Source organism: Panthera pardus, unplaced genomic scaffold, assembly GCF_024362965.1.
Source record: "Panthera pardus isolate Hobbes unplaced genomic scaffold, ASM2436296v1 HiC_scaffold_21, whole genome shotgun sequence".
NCBI classification, from domain to species: Eukaryota; Metazoa; Chordata; class Mammalia; order Carnivora; family Felidae; genus Panthera; species Panthera pardus.
Window position 1 is genome coordinate 38,754,271 of NW_026526777.1, and position 27,150 is coordinate 38,781,420.

Below are 27,150 nucleotides of genomic sequence, written 5' to 3' on the forward strand. Positions count from 1 at the left end.
ATTATTAAAAGAAAAAGAGAATTCTGTTTGAAAATCCTGAAGAAGAAATTCCACAAGAACTTACTCTAGTTATTGTAATAATATAAATTCCCTGGCCATTAAGAAGTTCTTCTTTGTATCTTACCTAAATACAGAGCTCTTTGTTGTATTTTAGAGTCATCTGTGAAAACCAAGGTCAGTTGGTCATGATGTCAGTTTCACATTAATTAATGAATCCCTGCTTAATATAAAGTCATTTTGAAGAGCTTCAAGCTGCATTGTTAAGGGGGTGGATTTAAAACCTGTTTGGTGTTTTTATTTCCAGATTTCCATGAAAAAAAAAAAAAAAAAAAAGCCTTTTCAAAGTTGTTATCCTTCTTTACTGGCCCAATCAGAATAAAGATGGCATTCAGCCTAGGCACCTTCATCCTTTCAGAAGCAGTTTTTCTTAGAGTGGATGTCAGCAGTCTCTCTAGACCTGAAGTCAGAAAGCTTGAACAATTGACAACCAAGGGGAGGGAAGAAAGAGGAAGTAAGGGGAGAGGAAAAGAAGCCAGCTGTCAGTGGAAGAAAGAAGAGGGGAAGATCAAGGACAGATGGAGAAAGAAATGGGGGACACAAGAAGTAGACTAAAGTTGGCAGGTGCCTCCTGGACGAAAGAGCAAGCCAAGGGAAGAGTGGGAAGTAATTGGCTTTAGGACCTGGGTGGGTCTCTTGGTACTGTACTGCCTGTGTTGCCTCACTTAGATTGGGGCCCACCAAACACTGTGATAATCCACATCTGAAGCAGTGTGTTGGTCATTATTTACCTGTTTATTTATCTTTCTCTGGCAGAAAATTGAGAGGGATTTCAAAGCAGCATAAAACTAATGAACCTAGTTTTTAGAGTCCTTCGTTGAGCAAGTTCATAGAAACCAGTAAAGGGATACACGTTGTCTGTCTCATGACGTACCTCTCAAACTTTTCTACCCGAGTACCTCTGACTGTAGAGGTGGTATGGAATGGGTACCCCGGGCGACGAGTGAAATATGATCCTGAAGTTTCTCTGAAGTCTTTTTAGCTTGTAAATCCATGCAAATTTTACATTGTGGTCCCTGAATAGATCTGTGTTTCCCTTAATAGTAAAACAATATCCTCCTCCCTCCTCCACCCCCCACCCCCCCATATATGAAATCCTTTGATGCTCAGGAAGATGTACTATGCTTATCTGGTAACTTCAGGGACCACCCATTGCCCCTTTTCCCCCAATAGTGGTACATTTCACCCAGTGCACATTCCCAGCAGTGATACGGGAAACAGACATAACCTGGTAGCTTTCACTTGGGTAGGGTACACTGGCGATGGCACTTTGGACTTTTCACTGAATAAAAAGGTGCCTTTATAAATTATGTTAGCCATTGATTGTATTACATAGACTTACCTCAGCAGCCCTCTGCTTAATTCTAGTAGGAAACCTTCATGAGCAGAGGCTTGGAGTGTGGCGCTAGTCTAGAGCTCCTTAGGGTGTGTTGTTAGACCCTGTAAAACTATCTCATTAACTTTCACAATTTTCTTTGAGCTGATTGGGTCAGATGTTCCTCTTCCCTGGACACACAAATGCAATATTCTTGCTCCTCCAAGGTCATCATAAGAACTTACTTAAGTTCTCTGTAAGTTTGGAAATTTAAAATCATTTGCATAAAATGTTGAACAGTCCTTACACATAGTAAGCAGTGAATAAATGTTAGCTGCTGTTTCATTGTTGTAACTGTCATTATTGCAATATGTGCCTACTGTGAGCAAGGCAACATTCATACATGGAATGTGAGACTTGATGGCTGATCAGTCATTTTGGGTCTTGAGCTGTGAACAGATAGCGCCTTTATAAAACTAAGAAATATATACTTCCTACTATACGATTGAAGAACATAGAATAATAAATTCTTGAACAAAAAGATACTAAAATAATGAAACCATTAACTATGCTAACCTTGATTTTCGTTTCGCATGATTTAGCAATGTAGCCAGCTGATGGAGTTATGTGGAAGAATAGCACCCAGCATAGTGCCTAGTTCGTACTGCTTATGTATGTTGGTTGAATGAATATGATAGGTTGAGACTCATTACGGAGGCCGGGATATATACATGCCTGAGTAAGCAAGGCATCTAAACGTTACTTAATGGTCAGGGAGAAGCCATTTCAGAATTTTGGACAGGGAAATGATGTAGTCCATTGCTTGCTTTAGACTGGAAGGAAATGTGCAAAAAGTTATATTTGATGACTAGACTATGGGTTTTTTGCTTGTTTGTTTGTTTTTGTTTTTGTTTTTGTTTTTTAGTTTTCTTAAGTTTCTAATAACTTACACCCTTCCTAAAGTTTCTAGAGCATGCTTCTGAAGGTGACAGAGGCTCTCTGCAGGGAGGTTGGGAAATGAGTGGGGGCAGTGAATTTGAATCTGGGAAAAGCAGCATAAATACTTTGAATGAGATCTCCCAAGGAGTTGTCCTTTAAGAGAATCACTATTTTAGAAAATCCTTGAGTATCAAAATCATAGAGTTTAGAGCTAAATTTAGCTGACAGGCCCTCAGATCTAACCTTCTTCCAACCCTCTGTTCTGGATGAGATCAAGTGAATTCCTCAGGGCCCTTAACCCAGGACTCCTGATATCTAGTCCATTGCTCTCTCTGGTATATAATACATTTCTGCTGTGGGGAAAGGACGTAGGCGGACTCTTAGGGAGGACTGGCCTGCATAGCTTCATCTTGCACCAGCACAGGCGAATGGTTTCATGTCATCTCTTTCAAATGCACAACTTAGCTAGCTGTTCAGGCAGGTTCATAAGTATAAGCATGAAAATAAACATCTCCCCACCTCAGAGGTAAATCACTAAAATATTTTGTCGTATTTTCTCACTAGTCTTTTTTTCAAACATATACTTCTAAAATTAGAATTCTATTGTTTTCTAGCTTGTTTTTTAAAATTTAATATACCCATTTACTTATAGGCTTAAACTTTGCATGAATATATCATTTAAAATGCTCATGTAATAGTATTCCATCATATTGATGTGTGTGTGTGTTTACAGACACATACACACATTATGCAAATATATATACAATGCATATATAATTAAGTCTCTATTGTTAGATAAATAGTTCTCAGTTTTTCAAGCAAGCTGCTATTTCCTAGATGCACGTGGCATCAGGAGGACTAGGAGACTTTTGGTCATTCACACAATATTTCAAGTAGTTAAATATCTATGTTTGCTTTGTACCACCTGGCTGAGAGCAGCTAGTTCGAGGACGGAGGTTGCGATTTGGCACGGAGCATGTCATGAGAGGAAGGCCTGGGCAGGAGCTAGTGTGAAGGGATGTAGTTCTCCACAGACCACTTGAGTTCCAGAAGAAGAGGGTAGGTGCCAGGATATGAACGAAGATGCTAAATAGGAAGAATTTCCGTATTTTCATAGGAATGGCTCTGTTTTCTTTTTCTTTCAATTTTTAATGTTTATTTTTGAGAGAGAGAAAGACAAAGTGTGAGTGGGGGAGGGGCAGAGAGAGGCAGAGACACAGAATCTGAAGCAGGTTCCAGGCTCTGAGCTGTCAGCACAGAGCCCAACACCAGACTCGAACTCATGAACCATGAGATCATGACCTGAGCCAAAGTTGGGTACCCAGTCAACTGAGCCACCCAGGCGCCCCTGTTTTCTTTTTCTGGTCCACCTGACCTTTGCTCCAAGACTTAAAGCTAAAGCTGTTTTGTGAGTTTGTGCTTCTTCCCCCCAGTAGATTTACTAAGTGTTGGTTAAAAGGCTGGGCACGTGAGCATCACTTCAGTTACTTCCAAGTTCCAACCTAACTACTTAAAAACTTTTGAACAGTATTTTTATGATTTGTGGGTTACCCTGCACATGAATAATAAACATGTTTTGTTGGCCAAATGGAAGTGAAAGGGCAAACATTGACAGGCTTGGTGACTAATTGAATGTCTTTAGGAAAGGACAGGAAGGCATCAAACATGACCCAAGGGCTACGAGGGCTACAAGCCCTACAAGAACTGGTGAAGTGAGGAGCAGTTGCCGAGTTGTGGGGAAACCTGCAAGGTGATACCTGAAAACTGTTACATTTCAGGAACTTCAGGGACAACGCAGAGAAAACTGTGTTGATATTTGTGGGTATCCTGAACACACCCTTACCTTAACCGGTAGTTTTAGGGCTTAATGCTTTAACCTGTCTGTGTGTACTTCTAAATATCAACATGGGTAAATTTGCATTTCACATGCTCCTTCTTCAGTTGAAAACAATTGATTATGTAGGAAAGGGATGGTACTATAAATCAGGTTTTAGTTCTGCTACTGATTTACTATATGACATTGGACAAGGCATTTCACCTCTCTGGTTTCTAATCTATAATTAAAAGGATAATTACTGGTTTAAATAATTTTTGAAGTTCCTTCTGAACCTAGAGCCTTTATTTCTAAAACAAAAAATGACCCCTGAGGTAGAGTTGGCTCTACTTTCTTGAATTTGAAAAATTAAGCAAAATGCTGATCTCGTAGATTCATATAACTTTTAAGTGTAGCTTCTTGAAGGTGTCCCTCTATCAACTAAAGAACAAATGTCTCAGTTTAATATATGACTGCATCAAAAAAAAAAAAAAAATGCAACCACAGTAGGTGACCAAAGGGGATAAGTAACTTTCAGGAATTTTGAAAGCCCAGTAGTATTTAGTATATGCTCTCTCAGCATTAAAAAGGTCACCTTGCTAATACATGTTAATTTTGAAAGTTGAATTGACCTTTGGAATTTTAATATCAACCTTTTTTGGTGTGTTTAGAGGTTGGAGCAATCACAGAAGAAACGGAAGCCTGTGATTGGTGGAGTTTGGGTGCTGTTCTCTTTGAACTTCTTACTGGCAAGGTGAGCAGTGACCTGGACATTTAATAAGTTTACCCAGATGCTACCTGGATTTCAAATTGAGAGCATTTAGCCTTTGCCTTCAGTTGTTAGATCAGGGAGGAAATAGGGAAACCTTCGATATAAAAAAGAAAAGCAGAAAAATGGAAGTTTATCAAGATTCCAGATTTTTTAAAAAAGTGGATTGTATTACATTGACTAAACGATCAGATTCCATTAAATCATAGTGTGAGTGTGCAGAAAGATGACGAAACGTTCTTTCTCTCCATTTTCTATGATGCAGTTTCGATGGCGTTAAGTCTGTAACGTTCATGTAAGGATGTATTAGAATTCTCTGGATGTTTTAAACATCTTGCTGGAAACCAGGAGGGAATTCTCATTTTAGAAAATTAATGTAGATATAAAAGGTAACATTAGCTTTATTCTCAACACTAAATTTTTCCTATCTGTTCTGGCTTAAGGACAGAATTTATACTCCCTCTGATCAATAACTTTTAAGTAAGATGTTTGAGGTTAATAGACTTTAATAGAGTGTTGTGCACATTGCCTCCTGGGAGGAAAACAGAGGAAATGAGCAGTAGTACTTTTCTAAGTAGTCAGTCCTCTACAGTAAATATGCAGGTAATGCTGAACTCTTAAGATTGTTGTGGATTGTTACAAATCACCTACACATACAATTAAATCATAAAGTGCCATAAATGTAGAAATCGTTATTATTAACCAGTTCTAAACTTAGAAGGTTTTTAAGACCATTAAAAAATCAGAGATACCAACTCCCTTTTTAGTTTTCTTGTGTAATGTTAGCTTTTCTATTATAAGCTGTTCGCTGTATAACTAAGGGAAAAGGGCTAGAAGCCTAAGCTTATGATGTGATTTTGATGACTGCCTTCATTTCTGTTAGATATTCTGTATCTCGTGGCCCTTGTCCTAAACTGCTTAGGCGACGCTGTGTTGATCACTACACCCCCAGTGAAGATGGTTGTTAAGCTTTCTGTACTTTGCTGTCCATAAATCCTGTGATAGAACAGAAATGATGTTACTTGGGATAAGAAGTGTACCTGATTGATTGTTTCAGACTCTGGTTGAGTGCCATCCAGCAGGAATAAATACTCACACTACTTTGAACATGCCAGAATGTGTCTCTGAAGAGGCTCGCTCACTCATACAACAGGTAATTTAATTGACCTATATTGACCAAGCATATCAACCACGCAAATTAGCTGACTACGTAGCTCCAAAACCTTAAAGAAATTAGTTTTGGGCAAGAAAGACTCATTACTAATTACACATTCAGAACTAATACTGTGCATGGTTAGGCCTCTGCTTTTATTTAAGTGTTAGTGAGGTCAGAGAGAACAGTTAAAACTTATTGGTATTTCAGTGTTTTTTTCTCAAAAATCTAGGCTAATGTTTAATTAATTCCATATATTTATATAGGTGTGAGATTTAAGTATCATTTTTAGCTTGTCTGGAGCTGCTCTGTTTTTGCTATTCCATTTTGTAACCATATGAATGGTTATTTTCTTTCTTTTTTTAAATGGCTATTTTTAATCTCTAATTCATATTTAGAAACTTAGGAATAGGCAGTTCAGGTTGCTTTGCAGAAAAGTGGTGTTAGAAAATCTTGCGGAGTTCGATTACTCCTAGCTTCATCGATGGAAGTTGGGCACTGATGTCAGTTAATGCATTTTCGGTGGCTTTAAAGAAAGAGACTATTGATAATTAAAGTTCAGTATCTCAGAGGTAGGCTTGGAACTCTAGTGAACTTCTTAAATTGATTCCCCACATTGAAAATGTTCCTCTAGTTTTGAATAGTGAGTTTTGGTGAGTCTGCTGAGGGTTGTCAGCATTGGGTAAGATGGGCACACAGCAAATCAGCAAGAATTGTCAGGCCTAGGATCCTTATAGTTTTATGAGAAACGTAAGGGGGAAAGTTACTTGAAAAAGTTCAAGAACTAACATTTTTGTTTCATGAAACCTGAATTATTATTTTTCTAATCAGAGAAAACGAAACTTAAAAAAAAAAAAAAGAAAAAGGGGAGGAGAGAATATATTAAGGAGAGAATGACCTAGTATTTTCTTGAAGAGTCATGAGTGATTTGGGTTCCATTCAACAAATACATGCACAAATATGGGCAAGACATAGTGCTATAAGCTATAGAGGTAAGACTGACAAGTAACTGTATCACTGATGGGTTTGATAAAAGCTGTCAGAGGCTTAAAAAATACTTGGCCAGTTAAGATAAGGAGGGTTTATAACTGATACGGTGATAGTATTAGGAAAGTTTTTATGTAGTGAATGATATTTTTGTGGAGCCCTCAAATTTTGGCATGGCAAGGTGGGATGTTGGGGAAGTAGCTAGGTGGATCGAACAGCTTCAGCAAGGAAAAGATTGGTCCAAAAGACCCAAATTAGGAAATCAAAAGCTTGGTTTATCTGGAGTGGAGGCATAAATGTAGGAATGAGTCATAGTACTAGATGAATGTGGAAAGGTAAGTTGGAGTTCTTATGAGGTTCTTTTATCATGATAACCAGGGAAGAGTGATTCTATTCAATTCAGCAAAAATAAATAAGTAAGTAAGTAAGTAAGTAAATAAATAAATAAATAAAAATAATAATAATGGATATTTGGAGTTTCGGGGCCGAAGATAAAAGGATCAGAGTTGTGCTTCAGGAAGATTAAATTTTTCCGGGGAATATAACACAGAAAGAAACATAACCAGGTTGGAAATAATGAGATGCGAATACCATTGAGCACTTTGCAAAAGGATTAAGAGGTAATGCAAAGACACAGAACGCATTTCATTCTAATGGGGAAAAAAGGACAGCTACTCATTTGATTTCATCTTATTTGTTGTGGCACAACATGATAAATTCCAAATATTTGTTTTGTAAATAATTTGAGGAAGGCTAGCAAATGCTATTTTTTTGTTTCTCACCTTAAAGTTGTTGTTATATAATACTGAGAATAGAATTCCCTGCATTAATTTATAAAGGCCTGCTGCTCCTGTCTTTATGGGAAGGTATGTTATAAAGGAATCTTGGCCTAAAGTATGTTAAATCTTAAATCCCCCAATACAGATATGTCTGTATTATATAGTAAATCAGCATTCTGTCATTGGCCTAAGGAAACTACCATTCGTGTTGAGGAAACATCATCAGGAAAGGGAAAAGGGGTCTCTTGACATGATTAGCAATTTGTCATTTTGACTTTTCCTCTTCCACTACCTCACAGGTCATAGGGGTCACTTTTTAAAAAAAATCACAAAATGATTTATATGGAAATAATTATTCTGCTTTGGGGAGATTTTCCCCTCTTTGGACTTCTAGCTCCTTGCTTTCTTCCTAGACTTCATAATCCCCTGTACCTGTTGTTCAGTCATCTCAGTCACATGAATGGTGCTAGAGTAGACATAGTTACATTTTAAATGCAATTAAAAAGAAGATGCTTACATTTTACAAACCCTCAGAACATGTATGTTTGTACTTCACAGTGTATATTTAGTTAATTATGACACAGTTCTTTTGTCACTTGAAAAATGTTACATGAGAAAAAGTCCTTCAAAACAAATTTTTGTGTCTTCATTGCTTAACTTTACTGCCTGAACATTCTTTAGGAGGAAGGAGGCTGGCAGTGACTCTTTTTGGTTTTGCCACTGGCTGACACATTTGCTTGAGCAATAGAATCTTTATGTGGTCTCTCTTGAGGCTGGTATAGTATTTAAAATGGCAGGATAGGGGCACCTGGGTAGCTTAGTTGGCTCAGTTGGTTAAGCGGTGACTCTTGATTTTGGCTCAGGTCATGATCTTGTAGTTCAGGAGTTTCAGCCCCGCATTGGGCTCTGCATGACTGTGTAGAGCCTGCTTAGGATTCTCTCTCTCTCCCTCTGTGCCCCTCCCCTGCTTTCACTCTCTCTCTCTCTCACTCTCTCTGTCACTCTCCCTCTCTCTCAAAATAAGTAAATAAACTTTAAGAAATAAGTAAATAAAATGGCAGGATAAACAAGATAGTCATGGGTAAAATAATTATATTTTTGCCTATAAATTTGTATTTGCAAATTTGTAGCAAAGTTCATGAACTAATTAAATTGACTTTAGTAATAGGCAAAATTGGAACCTTTATTGGAATTTCATAATGAGGTCATGTTTTGGAAAGAATGGGAGTGGAAAAGCCAATTGTAACAAGAAAGAACTTTTTAAAAAAAGTATATTAATTTTTGAGAAAGAGAGCAAGAGTGCATGTGTGTGCATGAGTGGGGGAGGGCCAGAGAGAGAAAGAATCCCAAGCAGGCTCCACACTGTCAGTGCAGTCTGATGTGGGGCTCGAACTCATAATCCGTGAGACCACGACCTGAGCCGAAATCAAGAGTTGAACGCTTAACCAACTGAGCCACCCAAATGCCCCAAGAAGAAAGAACTTTTACATGTTATTATGTGTACCGAAATATATAAAAATATGCTATAGTTATATTTAATTCTTACCACTGTTTGATATTTTAAATTTATATTAAATTGTGTGATGCCTTCCACATTTCAATCAGTTAGACATGGATTGTCAGATTTTGAAAATGGATTTGATACATTTGGGATATTCTTAACAGTGTTTGTTTTATAATAGCAGCTTTTCACTTAACACGATTTAGCAACATCTAATATTAAAATTTTTTGAACAGTTAGCTTTAATAAATAGTGATTTTGAATGCTAGATACAATAATCTCAGATGAAAAGATTGAATACAGTCTTTTGAAGTATATGCTTCATGCCCCTGTGTGTTTGGTAATATTAAAGTGAATAGGTTCTTGGCATTTGCAGATTACATACTCATGAGGCAGTGTAATGTTATGTTTAAGAGCATGCATTCTAGAGCTGCAGTGCCTAAATTCAAATCTTGTCTTTGCTACTTACTACTTGTATGATCTTAAATAAGTTACTTAATTTCTCTGAATCTGTGTTCTCTCATCTATAGAGAGAATCGAATAGTAGTTATTCATAAAGTTGTGAATTAAATTAATTGACGTATGTTAAGCACTTAAAATAATGCCTGGTGTACAATAAGTGTCACATAAACGTTTATCATTAGTACTGATAGGGCAGTGTTTCATAATATATAGTAATTTGTATTTGCTGAAGCATGTGTTGAATTATAGGGCTACTAATGTTAAGAGTGAGGCCGCTGCTGGTGATACAGGTGAAAAGGCCTAAAAAAATAGTGGACTGGCACATAATAGGAAATCAATTGGTATTTTTCATACAAATAACTGAATTAATCATGAATGAAAGAAAAAATAGAAATAAAAATAAAAAGAGAAGAAACAGAAATTTTGGCTGAATTTGAATAGTGGGATGTCCTAAATGCATAGAAACATTAATGTAAAGAAGTCATTTAAAGATTTACAGTTGCAGTTGGTTAAATTCTGTGGGAAAAAAAAAGATTTACTATAGGAATATTCTCAAATTTGAATGGCTATAGCCATATGAGGAAGTTGGCAAATTCTCTCTTGAGAAAGGAAGTTATAACATTAGACAGAATTGGCAAAAACAGCCATTTCAGTGCTCTGGAAATTGATCAAAGGGACAGGACAATCTGAAAAGTGTTTATGCTTGAAAAACAACCAAACTTTGGGAAAGAGTGGGAGTCTGTGGCATTTTTGCCTGGGCTACTCTCTTTTCCCTGCTTGTCAGGTGTGAAGTTTCTTCCAGATTGAAGCAGGCCATGAGGGCCAACTGTGAGGTTGCATGCGTGTGTACAGGAACAAGGAGATGTCCCAGTTGAAAGTAAAAACCAAGGGAGATTTGTAAGTGTCCTAAATTTTTACTGTGTTCTACACATCAGCAGATGACAAGCTTTAGGGGCTCAGGTATTTGAATATAACCTCTTTTCAATCACAGGTTGAACACTTAAGCTATGCAGACACAGGATGATCCCCAGGAAGTGAAGCTCAAAAATAAAAACAAAAGAATGAGCAGAGATAGCAACAGCTGCTTGTAACAATGTGGTGGGAGAAGCAGCTATACAGATCTAGCTGAAACAAGTTAACAAAGAACAAACCAACCAACTGCCATGATAACAGTCTTCTTGGGAACAAAGTCAGGCTCTAGAGTTGCTAAAATATATCATCCAAAATATCCCATTTTCGGGGCGCCTGGGTGGCTCAGTCGGTTAAGCGTCCGACTTCAGCTCAGGTCACGATCTCATGGTCCGTGAGTTCCAGCCCCGCGTCGGGCTCTGGGCTGATGGCTCAGAGCCTGGAGCCTGCTTCCGATTCTGTGTCTCCCTCTCTCTCTGCCCCTCCCCCGTTCATGCTCTGTCTCTCTCTGTCTCAAAAATAAATAAACGTTAAAAAAAAAAAATTAAAAAAAAATTCAAAATATCCCATTTTCAACAAATATTAGATGATATACACAGAAACAAAAAAGTGTGACTCATGTGCAGGGAAAAAAGTGGTCAATAGAAATTGACTTTAAATGTCCCCAGGTTGGATTTAACAGATTTCAAAGTGGTTATTATAAGTATGTTCAAAAACTGAAGGAAGCCATGTTTAAAGAATTAAAGAAAAGTATGACAACAATGAATCAACAAATAGAAATTCTTGATGAGGAGATATAAAGTATATATAAAAAAAGACCCAAAATTCTCAAGTTGAAAAGTACAATAGTTGAAATGAAGAATCATTGGGGGGAGGGGGTGGAATTCATTAGAGCGTATCTATAGCAAATTTGAGATAGATGAAGGAAGAAACAATTAACTTGAAGATAGAATGATAGAAATAATCAAATCTGTAAAAAAGATGCCCCAAAATTTGAAGAAAAAGAACAGGGCTACACAAACCTGTAGGACAATATCAAATATACCAGGGAGTCCCAGAATGAGAGGAAAGAGAGAAAGGGGAAGCAAAAGTATTTGGAAATGTAATGGCTAAAAACATCCCAAATTTGGTAAAAAAACATTGATATGCATCCAAGAAGCTCAATGGACTTTAATTAGGAAGGTATACCTGGTCAAATTGTTGAAAGGCAAAAACAAAGAGGACGCTCTTGAAAGCAGCAAAAAAGCTCATTGTATACAAGGAAACATTAATGTCTGACTTCCCATTAAAAATGATGGAAGACAGTTTACACTTTAAGTTATAAAATAAACAAGTCACGGAAATGAAAAATACTGTATAGGGAATATAGTAAATAATACTGTATGGTGACAAATGGTGACTACACTACTGTGATAAGCATTGAGTAAAGTCAGATTGCTGAAGCAATGTGTCATATGCTTGAAACTAATATAACATTGTATGTCAGTTATACCTCAATAATAATAATAATAATAATAATAATAATAATAAGGGGCGCCTGGGTGGCTCAGTCAGTTAAGTGTCCGACTTTGGCTCAGGTCTTGATCTCACGGTTCATGAGTTCGAGCCCTGCGTCGGGCTCTGTGCTGTCAGCTCTGAGCCTGGAGACTGCTTTGGATTCTGTGTCTCCCTCTCTCTCTCTGTTCCTCCCCTGATTGTGCTCTGTTTGTCTCTCTCTCTAAAAAATAAATAAACATTAAAAAAATAATAATAATAATACCAGTGGGAGGCAGAAGACAGTGAAGTGACATACACAAAGTGCTGAAAGGAAGTAACCATCAACCAAGAATTCTCTATCCAGCAAAATTATCCTTCAAAAATGAAGATGAAATAAAGAAAGTCCCAAATAAAGACTAAGGGAATTCATTGCTAGACTTGCCTTACAAGAAATAATGCAGGAAATCCTTCAGGCTGAAAGGAAATCACACCACATAGTAACTTGAATTTCTAGGAGGAAATGAAGAGAACTGGAATGGTAAAACATGAGTCACTGAAGACTATTTTTTCCTCATTTTTCTTCTCAACTTCTTTTAAAAGACGTAAGATTATATGAAACAATAATTATAACACTGTGCTGTTGAGTTTATAACATCCAGAAGTAATATATTAGGTATATGACAATAATAGACAAAGGGCAGAAGGAATGGAGCTATAATGGAGCAAAGTTTCTACATTTCACCTTCATTAAGTTGGTATTAATCTGAAGTAGATTGTGATAAATTAAGATGGATATTGTAATCCTTACAGCAACCACTAAAAAAATATATAGTAAAAGAAAATTAATAGAGGAACTGAAATAGTACAATAAAAAGTACTGATACGAAAGACAGCTGTAAAAGATTAACAAAAAAAGACAGTAGATGTAGAAAACAAGTGGCAAAATGGCAAATGTAAACCCACCACACCAATAAGTACAATGAAATACGAATGTTTAAACATGACAAACAAAAGGCAGAGGTTATTAAACTGGATTAAAAAAAAAGTAAGATTCAATTATCTTCTGTGTATGAGAGACATAAATAGGTTAAAAGAAAAAGGATGGGAAGAGATAAACCATGTAAATGGTAACCATAAGAGAGCTGAAGTGGCTCTATTAAATACCAGACAAACTAGCTGTGAAGACAAGAGACTTACTAGAGACTAAGACAGAATTTTCATAGGGATAAAAGGGTCAGTACAATAGATGCATATGCACCAACAGCTTCTATACATAAGAAGTGAAATCTGACTGAATTGAAGGGTAAATAGGCAATCCAATAATAATAAAAGGAGGTTTCAATACCCCATGCTTGGTAAATTAGAAAATCAGCAAGGATACTGAGAAGGCTTCAGTAACATTATCAAACATCTCTGACATATATGGAACAATGATTACAGAATGCGTTCTTAGCACATGTATATGGAACATTCTCCAAGATCGATCATATGCTATACCACAAAACAAGCTTCAGTATTTAAAAGGATTTAAGTCATACAACATGCTCTGATCATAACAATTTAATTATCATTCAGAGATCTGGTGAGTCCACAAATATTTGGAAATTAAACACACTTCTAAATAACCTATGAGTCAAAGAAGAAGTCTCAAGAGAAGCTAGAAAATGTTTTTAATGGAATCAAAACACAGAAAATATCAAAATTTATCAGATGCAGCTAAATCAGTTCTTAAGGAAAATTTATGGCTTATAAACTCCTATATCCGAAAAGAAGAAAGGTCTCAAATGAAAATCTCACCTTGCACCTTAGCAAACTGGAAATTTACTGTGTTATTAGAGGAAAGATAAGTATATAGATCAATGGAATGGAATTGAGAATCCAGAAATAAACCCTTACATTAATGGTCTATTAATTTTCAATAAAGGTGCAAAAAGAATTTGATGGTGAAAAATAGTCTTTTAAACCAATGTTGCTGGGAAAATCAAGTCACATGCTAAAATCAAAATGAACTAAGACCCTTACTTTATACCATATGTAAAAATGAACTCAAAGTAGCTCATAGATGAAAAATGGAAGGCAAAACTAAAAATTGTAGAAGAAACCATAGGAGAAAATCTTGATGATCTTGGGTTAGGCAAAGAGTTATTAGATATGATACCAAAAACATCCATAAAAGAAAAAAAATTGATAATGTGGGCTTCATTAAAATTAAAAACTTTTATACTTCAAAAGATAGCAGTCATAAAATGAGAAGACAAGCCACAGAATGGAAAAAATATTTCAAATCATGTAACTAATGAGGACTTGTATTCAGACTATATAAAGAACTCTTATAGTGGTACCTGGCTGGCTAGGTCAGTAGAACATGAGAATCTTGATCTTGGGGTTGTAAGTTTGAGCCCCACATTGGGTTTAAGTAATTGATTATTTTAAGTTGATTATTTTAAGTAATCACTTAAAATAAAATCTTTAAAAAAAAAAAGAAAGAACTCTTATAACTCAGTAAATATAAAAATGGGCAAATTATTCACCAAGGAAGCTACATGAAAGGCTTCGAAGGCCATCCAACGATGGTCACCATCATTACTCACCAAGGAATAGAAATTAAAATTATAATAAGATGCCTCTAATACCCACTAAAAGGTCTGTAATCAAAAGATAGACTGTATTGAGTGTTGGTGAGCATGTAGAGAAACTGGAACTCTCATATATTGCTGTTGGGAATGTAAAATGGCACAGCTATTTTAGAAAGGTTGGGCACTTTCTTAAAAAGCTAAACAAATATTCCACATGACCCAGCAATTCCACTCCTAGGAATGTCCTTGAGAGAAATGAAGACATGTTTACACAAAGACATATATGTGAATGTTAATAGCAATACTATTCATTATAGCCTCAGCCTGGAAAGTCTACATGTCCATTAACTGGTGAGTAGATTAACAAAATATGTTCTATCCAAACAATGGAATGCTACTCAGAAATAAAAGGGAACAGGCTTTGATACCTGCTACAACTTGGATGAATCTGAAAAACATTATGCTAAGTGAAAGAAGATAACTGCAAAAGGCAACATATTTTATGAGTCCAATTACATGAAATATCCAGAAAGGGCATATTTATAGAGACAGAAGGCAGATCATTGTTTGCCCAGGGCTGGGGATGGAAATGACGATTAATGTAAACATCACGAGGAAATTTTTTAGGGTGATCAAAGTGTTCTAGAACTGGATTCTGTGATGGTTGCACAACTTTTTACATTTACTAAGTAAGAATCATTGAATTGCACACTTACAACAGATGAATTTTATGCTATATAAATCATCTCTCAGTAAAGCTGCGAAAACAAAATTTGAGGATGCATGAACGTTTCAAGGCACATTCTTTCAGCATGCCCATGAAAGGAGTAACTGGATCTCTCAGATTTTGGCACAGTATCTAATTAATATCATGATGTGCTTTGGAATAGGAAACTGATGGGTATTAACTGTCCTATTATACTATATGAGCTTGAGAGAAACAAAGTGAGTTACTCAAGGTCATGTTAAAAATCAGTTGAAAGCCGTAAACGCAGATATCCCCTACCACCCCACAGCTACAGCGGTGTTAGACATAGCTCCCTTTCAAGGAAATCTCGTCATTTGGCTATTCATCAAGTCCACTTGTCACTGGGGTTGAATTGAGCAGTTCTTTCCATTCATATATTTTTGTTTTCCTTTGATTCACCAGTTGGATTCCTATTACTCACTAAGTCCTTCTTTTTTAGCTCTTGCAGTTCAACCCTGTGGAGCGTCTTGGTGCTGGAGTTGCTGGTGTTGAAGATATCAAATCTCATCCATTTTTTACCCCTGTGGATTGGGCAGAACTGATGAGATGAACAGAATGCAGGGTTATCTGTGCACATTCTGATCTTCTCTGTGACAGGCATCTCCAGCACAGAGGCAGCTCTGCCTCACAGTCACTTATGGAGCACCAAGACATTGGGATAAAGACCTTTAGAGGAAACGGGGGAAGAAAAAGGCTGAAAGAGAACAGTTCCTTTACCATGACTCTCTGGACAAGATACTGGTTACATTTGCAAGGGGCTTTTATGTGCAGACCTTTAACAAAGGTTTGATCTTTATTTTATCTGCATTTAGTGTGGCAGATGGGTTGTATGCCCAGCTGAAAGAAGAATGCCCTTCAAGAACTTCCTCTGAAAGCTCCAAGTGTACATTTAAGTGTTACTTGAAAGGAGGACCTTTACATGGCAGCTAATAGTGCTTTCTGCTAAGCAAGATTGGTTTATATGATCGTAATTAATATTTGCCGAATAATACACTAAAAGTGCTTCATGAATAGTGTCATCTATGGAGCTTAAAAAGTGAGAAAAAAAAAAGGATATATACATCATGTCTGATAGAAAACACGCACCATGATGCTGTATAATTAATATGTGCTGAATGTGGTTCCATACTATCTCATGCTTTCTGAAGTCCACGTGAAGAGAAAACTCATGTTGTCAACTTTATACTTGGTTGGTTGGTACTGCTTATGGAAGGGTTCGTATAAACACTCACTGTCTCTCAACTTTATCCTTCTGCGCCCTACGCCCTTTGCCTATTCTCTCATATTCGATTCCCTTTTCCTCCACTAGTACATATGCAACAAAAAGGGAAGGGAGTATTTATTTCCCCAAATTGTATCCACTTAATAAGGACAAAGAAATCATGATTATAAAATAAACATGGTAAAAATTGAAATCTCTCCTTTATTTAATTGCTTAAGTTTTTTGTTTTGCTTTGTTTTAGAAGGGTCTCTCATTTTGGAATGTTAACAATTTCTGCTGCTGCTTATGCTTGACTTCATTTTAGGTTTTTGGTTTGGTATACTAAGAACCAAAGGATCTCATGTAAATGGAATTGAATGGCAATCCTATTTTATTACTTAGTGATGAGATTTCCAGATTTGACCTCCTAATCTACTTGACATTATATAGAAAGTATATGAGTATTTATACATCTACGAATATTTGTATTTATTTCTTTATGTTGCTAAGATAGCTCCTGCATTCGTGCCTTGTTTATAACAATTTACAAATGTTTTAAAAGCATTAATGTCTCTCTTTTTAAACTTTATCCAAAGATGAAAGAATAAATTACTTTTTTCGGAGTTAGGGGCCATCAGAAGTAATAGAAGTCTTCCATATTTTTAATCCTCCGAGTTTTTGAGATCGAGAGTCGATTCCTACTCTAGGAGCATCTATACAGTTTCCATTTGCCATCAGCTAGGTCCTCCCATCAAAATAAATGGAAGCAGAAAATGCTTTAGTGAAACAAAGGAAATGTGCAAGCATTTTTTCTTTTTCTATTTTCCTACTTCCCCTTTTTCCTTCTGGTTCCCTTATAACCTGAACCTCAGACGAAGGACTGCAACAACACCAGGATGGGGAGCGGGTCACCAGGATCAAAGCGCAATCAAGATGACATCACTCCCTGGAACTGGATTTGGACTCACCAACTCCCTGGGCTCATAACAGGAACTCATGCAGGTGAGACTGAAGAATGACTTCCTGTGTAGGACCGGTAGGAAATCTGCAAGTACTTAGAGCTGGCCACTGCAGAGCTTCCTTCCAGAAGTGCCCTGTGACAGGAAAGTAGGACCTCACAACTAAGGGGAAGCTCCCAGCCCTGCCACATGATTTTGGTTCCTTGGATTCAGGACAGTAATGTCAACAGATGGTTGCTGTGTCAGTGTGTTGACATAGCTCCATTGCTTCAGCTCCCTTTTTCTCTCTATAGATTTGATTGGAACTTGTGCTTAATGTAGATGTATCATTCGTAATCATGGTGGACTTGAATTATTATAGTAGTAAACACATAGGTTATGGCTTTGGGGTGATGAACCCAAGTCTGTTTTTATTTGATGATGTGCATTAAAATATTAGTATTTTTAAATGCTGTGGGTGATACTGCTTTTTTGTTTTTTTAAATTTTTTTAATTATTTTTTTTAATGTTTATTTTTGAGAGACAGAGCATGAGTTGGGGAGGGGGGCAGAGAAAGAGAGGGGAGACACAGAATCCGAAGCCGGCTTCAGGCTTTGAGCTGTCAGCACAAAGCCCAACGCAGGGCTCAAACTTAGGAACCCTGAGATCATGACCTGAGCTGAGGTTGGTCACTTAACTGACTGAGCCACCCAGGTGCCCCTGTTGTTTTTTATTTTTTATTTTTATTTTTTTGAGCATATGTCCTGTGGGTCAAAACATGGAAGAACTTACCATTTTGTATTTTTCATTTGATTTTTTTATTGTAGGAAAACATACATAATATAAAATTGACCATTTTAACTACTTTTAAGTACACAATTTAGTGGCATTAAGTACATTCCCGTTTTATCCAGCCATCACCACCGTATGTATATCTCAGAACTTTCTAATTATCCCAAATTGTAATTCCACCCATTAAACAGTACCTTCTCTTTCCCGTCCCCCTTCCTCCCAGCCCCTAGTAACCACTGTTCTACTTTCTATCTCTATGAATTTGACTCTTTGAGGTCTCTCATAGAAGTGGAATCCTATAATATTCATTCATCCTTTTGTGTCTGGCTTAATTTCACTTACAACGTTTTCAAGGTTCATTCATACTATAGCATATATCAGAATTTCATTCCTTTTTAAGGCTGAATAATATTCCACTGTATATATAGACCACATTTTGTTTAGCCATTCACCTGTCAGTGGACATTTGGGTGTTTCCACCTTTTGGCTATTGTGAACAATCTCATTATGAACATTGATGTGTAAACATCTGTTCAAGTCAGTACTCTCATTTGATTTTATATTTTTATATGAAATTACCAGTGTCATTATTTTATGATGCTTTTTATAAGCAGGTTGTCAATAATAAGTGTGATATAATGCCACCTATCTTAAGATAGGATATGAAAGTCTACCATTTCTATTACACAGAAGTAGAGTTAAGCTCCCGAAAAGTGAAAGAGAATGCTATCATTTTAGCAATTCAACTACGACATGAGTTAAAACTTTTTGAGACATAGTACTTTTCAACTTGTTATAACTGAACTCTTGATAACATATTTAAACTGCCTTTTAAACATTTACTTATTTAGTTATTTTAGAAAGAGAGCGTGAGTGGGGGAGGGGGCAGAGAGAGAGAGAGAAAGAGACAATCTTAAGCAGGCTCCAATGCTCAGCATGGAGCCTGACATGGGGCTCAATCCCACGCACGACCCTGGGATCATGACCTGAACCAAAATCTAGAGTGAGATGCTCAACCAACTGAACCACCCAGGCACCCCCTTTTAAACATTTTAAAACAGCTACAATTCCTGTTGTGTTTTGACCCTCAAGTTTTTTCTATCATCTCTTATTTCAGTCATTGTGAACCACGATCGAGTTTTGCTTTCATACAATGGATGTATTGAAGAATATAAAATTATAAATAATACTTACACTATGGCCAGAAACACTATATTAGGACTTCATACATAGAATGCCCTCATTGAATTCGGTTGCCCATATTTATGAATCCAAGCAGAAAAAAATCTGACTGTATTAGTGAAAGGCTCTTGGCTTTGCAAGGGGCCCCTTGTAGCATCTTTATTTGACTCACTTAGGGAATGCTTTATAGCAGAAGCCAAGGCGTAAGCTGGATCATTTTTCTTCTTAAGAGTAATTGATTTAACCTCTGGGCTAGCTAAAGCTCTGGATAATGAAGCCTGGTATTTCAGGCTCTTTCTTTGAGGATTGTAGAAAATAATAGAAAGCCTTACAGTCGTGTCCTGGTCTGATCTCTGTGACTTACTAACATTTTTACCTTAATCAAAGAACAATATTCTAGACCTATTCCCCCACTTACAGAATGAAGGGGTAGGTAAGTTCTAAGCTCCACAGCATGTGGACTTTCTGTTTTTCGGAGTGAGCTAAGTTGATAAACTAACATCGGAGAAAGACAAGGTTAGTGCAAATCTTAAATTAGTGCTTAACTGTTTCCTTATAATTTTGTTTTCTAGTAAATACCACATACTTGGGTCGCTGCCGTCTACCCTCTCAGCAGCATAGCCCTCAGTGGTTATGTGGCTATAAAAATTATAAATAGAATGCAATATTAAAAGGTTATTTCTCAGTGAGCTCTACACTGGAAAAGGAGAGTTGAAGGTCCAGAAAGAAGTACCAAGAGGTGAAAGGAGGTTCGGACACACCTACATTTGCTCACTTCTTAGACCTTTCTCAAAAGCTGTGGTGGTATTTCTACCCCTGTTGCCCTCATCCATCATCTGTTATGTGTTTATTTGACTCAGTTCTTTGGCAGGCATAATCAGAGTACAAAATTGATACTTTCTCTTCCTGTTTAATGCAGAACATTAACCTCTACCAGCCTAGGTAATTTGGACTTTTGAGTATTTGATGTCTACTCAGCTCATTTTAAGGATTTCATATGAAGTCCTTATGCTGAAGGGTTACTAAATGGTAAAAGCTGTGAAGTCAGCTCTTTCTAAATAAAGTTGTAAACATAAGAGCAGCAGGGAAATGGGAAGCAAAGTACTGCGGTCACTTTTTGTGACTCGGAATCACTTGTTTTCTCAAGGACAGTAAATCGGAAAGTGGAGAACAAGCTTCCTCTTTGGGAAGATTTACAGTGGTGGGGATATACAGTCAGGTGGTATGGCTTTGCATTTTTTGGCCTTATCCCATGACTTCTTTCCTTGATCCAGGGATCTCACCTCAGGGAGGAAGAGAGGCAGAAAAGATTTGTGGAGGTGGAAGAGAGAAAGTAACTTGAATGAGGTAGTCGAGGGAAATGAAGCAGGGCACTTGTCAGCCGTGCTGGCCCTGGTGTCTGGAGCACTAGAGAGCCTGCTTTGTTGAGCTAGATTTAAAGGGCAATCCTTTGTTCTTCTCCCAGGAAGAGGTAGGCAGAAAGTGAAACTATTCCTGCTATTCCAGGAAGAGAGATAGTGAACTGCCTTTTTGGAAAAGATTAAGTGACAAGCTTGTCAGAGTCTGTTCTGTCTCCATCTCCTTGCTGAAGACAGCTGGTACGGCTGGTAGAGGCCATGAGTGTCTGCAAAGAGTTACTGGGATTTCTTTGGGGCAGAAATACCTCTCGCTGAATGTTGCAAGAAAGAGTGACAAATGAACTCGCTTTCGGTCACGCTTCGAGTTGTTGGTATCCTGTCTTTGTAAGTCCCAAAGAAATTTCATATCAAAAAGCTATCTCTTCTAGTCATGTTGATCAAATTCCTCCTAGAGCTAATGCACAAGACAGTAGTTCGACCAGCCTCACCAAAAAAAGGCAAATGTAAAGGGGTTCAAATCTATTTCAGCGGTAATGGTGTGGTGTGATGTTGCCTTTTTCACATGGGAGAGATCCATAAAATTGGCTCAAGAGTGACAGATAGAAAACAAGAAGAGAAGGAGGTGTAGTGTTGGCAAAACAAAAGAAAACTCATGCAACTATTCGGTCTCTTGGGCTTGTTCTGGAAAGAAAATGTGTTAAATATTTGAAGGATCTGTCTTCAGCAAAAAGATTCTGAATGACTGAGAGAACTTTAAAACCAAGTCCCCCCCTTACCATGCTCTCCCACTGTTTTCTCATTTTTTCTTTTTCCTTTCTTCGTCTCCTCTTCATCTACCCTTCTTCCCTGTTCTGGACTTCTCTGGTCACTGAACAAAAGAAATGGTGCCTATCTTCAAGGACCTTGTAAAACCCAGGGGAAGGAAAGCATAAATAATAAGTAGGGCAGAATGTTGTAAGTGTTATAAGGTACAAATAGAGGTATGGTGAGCACACAAAGGAGAGATCTGAGGAACTGCAGGAAAGCTTCTTGTATTGGAGCAGTAGCCTGAAGTTTGAATAGTATTTTTAAACATAAGGATTTTTTTTTTAAGATTTTGTTTGGGGAGAAGGAAAAATTCCAGGGGAACAGCAACAACAACAACAACAACAAAACAACCAAAACCCAAAAACAATTGTGTGCAAAAAACCCTGGAGATGGGGAAAAGTGAAGCTGTGCATATTGTTTTGGCTGGTGTGTAGATACATGTATTTGAAAGGTAAGTCGGGGCCAGATTAAATGCCTGGCTGAGACGTTTGAGTTTCATTCTCTAGGTTGTAGGGAACTAGTGAAAGTTCTTAGCTGACGTTATTGCAGCCTGCTGTTGAAAAGATAATTTTAGGGTTAGAATGGAGAATAAATTGGAGAGAGCATGGTTAGAGGCAGAGAGATCAGTTCGGAGTTATTGCAGAAATTCAGGCAAGAGATAAAGTCCTGAATTAAGGTGGTAGAAAACAAAGGAGGGGGTACATCATCGTCTTCTTGTCCATGTCTCTTGTGTATAGAGTAGAGTTTCCCTATCAAATAATTGCTTTCCTTGTTTCTTGAAGCCAGTTTATACTAGGAGATTATGGATTTGTTGTTTTTAAAATCACCCCCAAGGAATCTCCAGAGAGACAAACCATTTGTTGATAATGATATTGACTATTCATAGCTTAAAACCCCCCAGGTCCCAACTCCATTTCTTTTTATCATTTTGTGGCACTCCTTCCCATCCTTTGCTTTTAAATAGTTGGTTTGCTTTTATATGGCTAGTCCTCCATTCTTGCTCTTAGAAGGCATTACATCCTGCCAGGTGACTGCTCTTTTTCCCAGACCTCTGACACACATTTAGCTTAGCTCAGTGGTTGTCAAAAAGTGGTCCCAATCTGGGTCAAGGGAATAGGGTGATTTTTACTGTTCTTGCAACTTTTCTTCAAGTTTGAAATGATTGCCAAGTACAGAAGTTTTCAGCAAAATGAAAGAAAAAGTGATCCTCAGACCATCAACATTAGCACCATGTGGGAACTTGTTAGAAATGCAAATTCTCAGGCCCTGTCTCGAATCTACTGACTCAGAACTCTGGGGGCTGACACAGACAGGAGTCTGTCTTAAGCTCTTCCCGGTGATTCTGATGCATGGTTAAATTTGAGGACCACTGGCTTAGTTTAATGGAAACTCATTGCCTCTGCCTTGTATGATCTCATGCAACCCTCCTTGAGATATGTGTTTTGGGTTTGAAGCCATCTCCCAACACTTAGAATGTTTCCCAGGAGGCTGGCTCAGGGAGGCCTTGCGTCAACGGGACTCACCCGAAGTGAGGACAGGAGGAAGGGAAATGGCAAGGGGAATAGCCAATTGCATAAAGAAAAAGAGGGGGTGAGAGGAGGAGCCCAGGAGGAGTGATTCGGTTCCCTCAGAGACATGCAGCCAATCCTGTCTCGGTTATCTGGATTCAAATAACCCACCCTTTGTTATAGATAGTGCTCTTCTCTCAAATCCCTTTTTGAAATAGAATAAACACCGCATTATACTGGCAATTCTTTTCATTACGCGTTGTATACCTTGGGGTTATTTGCTCCTTCTTAAAGCAGAGCCACAGCGGAAATTTAGTATTTACTCCCTGCATTGTCCAAAATCTGAATGTGAAGATGCTAAGCTAAGTTTAGGAAAGACACCAGAATGTTCTCATCGGATTCTGAAGTGCGGCAGAGCTCTCTCAGCGAAGAGAATAAAGAGTATTCTCTTTAGAACTGAGGGACCCAGCTGGGGGTGCTTTCTCGGTGGACTCGGCTCTGCCTTTTGAAAATGGGCATCAGGCTTCACAGGAGGGAAGTGAAATGTCCTAGATGTTCCCTGAAGGTTAAGTGTGTGCATGGGTGGGGGTAGGGGTGGGGGGGGTGCTGTGAGGGGGGTCATCCACTGTCCTCTTACTCTTCACTTTAAGGCTCTGTTGTTTATAAGGTACCTCGATTATTAGGTAAGATGATTCATAAAGTTTATTTTGACCAAATGGATATGTGACCGCTCGTGAGCACGTGCAGAATGTTTAGATAATTTTGGCTTTTCAGTAGGTGGGATTTCAGGGACGGCGGGTGTTTCATCTGTCTCTGTGCTCTCACTATGCCCAGACTCAGGCTCACATTGCTTAAAGCGCCATCGACAGGACATGCTTCAAGCGCTTTTTCCAGGGGTGGGCAGGGGTTCCCGCTAATGCCCACCCTTCCCCTCGCACCGCCCCTGATGGTGACGAGGGGCACACCGCGGTGGTTCCGGTTAGGGAGGATGGGATCTGGTGAACAGAGAGAGGCCACCTTGCCCCTGAAAGAATCAACTCTCCTGTTGGGAAATGACCTTTGGGGCTCTTTCCACGGATCTTCTGACTGCAGAGGCCAGTACTCTTTTGGGTGTAGGGCCCTGAGCAGCTCTTGGCAAATGTGATATGGGCAGAGGGGATGCTGCATAGAACTTGATATTTTGAGAAAGATGAAATGCTGCCTGCTTCTTATACTCTCACCTCTTCAGGCCCTAAGCTTAACTCAGTTCAACACCCCCTGCCCCCTGCCAGGCCATACTTCTGCCTAGTAATGATGCCAGTGGTACCTGAAGACTCACTCAGGCTAGGTTCACTTCGGCATCAAAAGTCACTGTAGGGCACAGGGCTTCCTTTCACCTGTACCCTATTCCTGGGGCCAAACACCGCAGTTGTCCTTTCTTGATTGTAAGGATCTCCCCCAGACTGCCGGTCTGGGTCTCACCCTCACCGCTTAGTTGGCCTTCCTGGCGCTGGTGAGTCTTGGCGCCCAGAAAGCCGAAAGCAACAGCCATCCTGATGCTGCCACTCTCCGTCCCTCTGCTGCAGATTGAAGCTATATCCAGTAGCTTATCTCCACTGTGGGCTATCATGGTTTGCGGGAGAGGAGGGGTGAGCGTCGCTGCCTGCTGCAGCTGTCTCCTTTTGAATCAGCTACCCCCGCTCCCCAGGTGCCAAAATAGCTCGCTGGGTTGAGAACGCTCCCCATCTCTACCTCTCCCGCCCATTGCAGCGCTGGTAGCAGCTTTCCAACGAGCCTTTTGTTGCGGAAGCTCTAAATCCATGGTAGGGAAATTACCAAGAGACCCTTCCACCGTCTGCCCTCCCTCCCCTTGCTCCGTCTCTTTCTTTCCTTCCTTTGTCTCCTTCCGTAGCTAGGGTCAGAATCCCTAGCCAGACTGAGAACATGGTTGCTATTCCAGGACCCAGATGCCAATATGTGGCAGCATCTGGCTTATTGGCAAGCGTCGCCAGCAGTTGTGCTGGCTGTGTCTAGGCCTGTCATGTGGCTGAGCCTGCTAATGGGGGCCCTGTCACAAAATGGAGTTTCTTTGAGAATATGGTCTCAACCAACGAGCCCACCAGAAAGCAGTGAGCTGTACTGAGAGGACATGAATTATTGGACAGGGTGACTGCCTACTGTAGCTTTGATGCTGATCCTGGACCGTTCCGCAGAAATCCCTGTTTTATGTTGTTGGAGTCTGCTCCTCCTGTAACCTTAACTTCTTCCTGTTAGTGTTTCAGGTGCCTTAAGGCATGGAGCTCCTTGAAAGAGAAACACAAATCACGAAAAAACGTTGAGATAAAATCCTGCTCCTCAGAGGCGCCTGTTTGGCACGGGGAGCGCATGATAACAGCTTGCTTTAGAAAGGTGACATTTCTGCTGAAGGCTGAATAATAAAAAATGCATTTTTAAAAACTCAGCTCTTCTGTGTCTTCTGACGGTTGACTTTTGAAGTGAAGGCCATTTCTTCAATGTGAAGGGTCAGTTTCCAGGCTAGCCTCTCCAACCCCCAAACAAGGGCCTATTAACTCTTGTCATCACTGATGAGACTGAGGAACTTTTAAAGTTAATTATCACATAATAGGGCTGTTAGTACTTTTTTCCAAGGTGCAAACACAGAGTGCTCAGAATGTGTCAAGCACTGTCGGAGGCGTTGAGGGGCAGAGACAGATGAAGAGCATGTGATTCCTGCCCCCGTGATGCAGGTCGTTGGTGACCAGAGTGCATATACCTCCATTATATTCTTTCTTCCCTACAGCCTATACAGTTGGACAGGGCGGGTGATATGCTTGTGTTTTACAAATGGAGAAACTCAAATCCCAAGAAGTTGATTTGCCCCAGTTGGCGTGACAAGCTAACAAGAGCTGTGATTGGAAACTAAGTAGTTGTAGTTCTGCTTCATTGAGTGGATGTGTATTGCATTCTCAGGTTACGAACTCCGAAAGGCAGAAGCTGTGTCTAACTTTTTGCAAACTGCCCCCAATTAGCAGCCTCCACTCAACGCATGACCCCCTTTCTATACATCTCTCCCACACACACACACACACAAATATATATATATATATATATATATATATATATATATATAATATATATTATATTTATATATATGTATATATATATATATATATAAATGATGGATGTATGTAGGTATTTATGTATAAATACAGGGCCTCTTTACAAACTGAAGCCAAGTTTTCCCTGTGACTTGCTGAAAGGAAGGAACCAAAAGGAAGAACATAGCAAAAATCAGCTTGAATTAAAAGATGATAATGATCCTGGGAAGATGGTGGTGGTAATGGCAGTAGCCTACCACCTACACAATCCCACATAAAAACATACAGAGACATGTAGTAAAATCAAAATTGATAGACCGCCTCTACAACAAAACCAGGTGACAGGATGCCACAAATCTCAAAATGCAAGTATTTGGGGACAAAATACCAGTAACCATAAGACTTGCATGAGATGGGCATCTGTGTGGGAGACAAAAAGAAGCCACAGTATAGCTCTTCACTGTGTCTGAGAACAGCACCCCAAATAGCCAACCCCAAATAGTTTCACTAGGAAACTCAGACCAATATGAGAACAGCAGCTGAAGGTGAACGCATGTTGCCTGTTCTAATACCCACTGAGCGCAAAGGGCTTGTAATAAGGGATTAAAGGCGCCGGCCCTTTGAACCCTCAAAATTGACCGGCCAGAACTGCCTTCTAGTACCGGGCCCTTCACTGGGAAGTTACTGGGAATGGTATTAAAATTGAACTGGGTAGGGGCAAGAGAAAGGCCCAATTCAAAGGAAGGGAAGAACAGCCAGGAAATTTCAAAGCAATGTGTCATTTTTTTTTTTTAACAGTTCAT

At 38.8% G+C, this 27,150-nt stretch overlaps 1 protein-coding gene across 9 annotated transcripts in view; it reads left to right on the forward strand.

Moving 5' to 3' along the window:
* Window positions 1-27,150, forward strand: part of RPS6KC1 (ribosomal protein S6 kinase C1) — a 317,536-nt gene that overhangs the window by 161,144 nt on the left and 129,242 nt on the right. For 5 of the 9 annotated variants that reach the window (XM_019428585.2, XM_019428567.2, XM_053909152.1 and 2 more), the window contains 4 exons: window positions 4,796-4,878; window positions 5,951-6,046; window positions 17,558-17,687; window positions 22,049-22,213. In XM_019428585.2, coding sequence (XP_019284130.2) covers window positions 4,796-4,878; window positions 5,951-6,046; window positions 17,558-17,687; window positions 22,049-22,213 — 474 coding nt within the window. Of the gene's footprint in view, window positions 1-4,795; window positions 4,879-5,950; window positions 6,047-15,923; window positions 16,900-17,557; window positions 17,688-22,048; window positions 22,214-25,523; window positions 25,711-27,150 lie in introns of those variants that run through there. The other 4 variants (XM_019428571.2, XM_019428578.2, XM_019428556.2 and 1 more) reach the window with 3 other exon arrangements.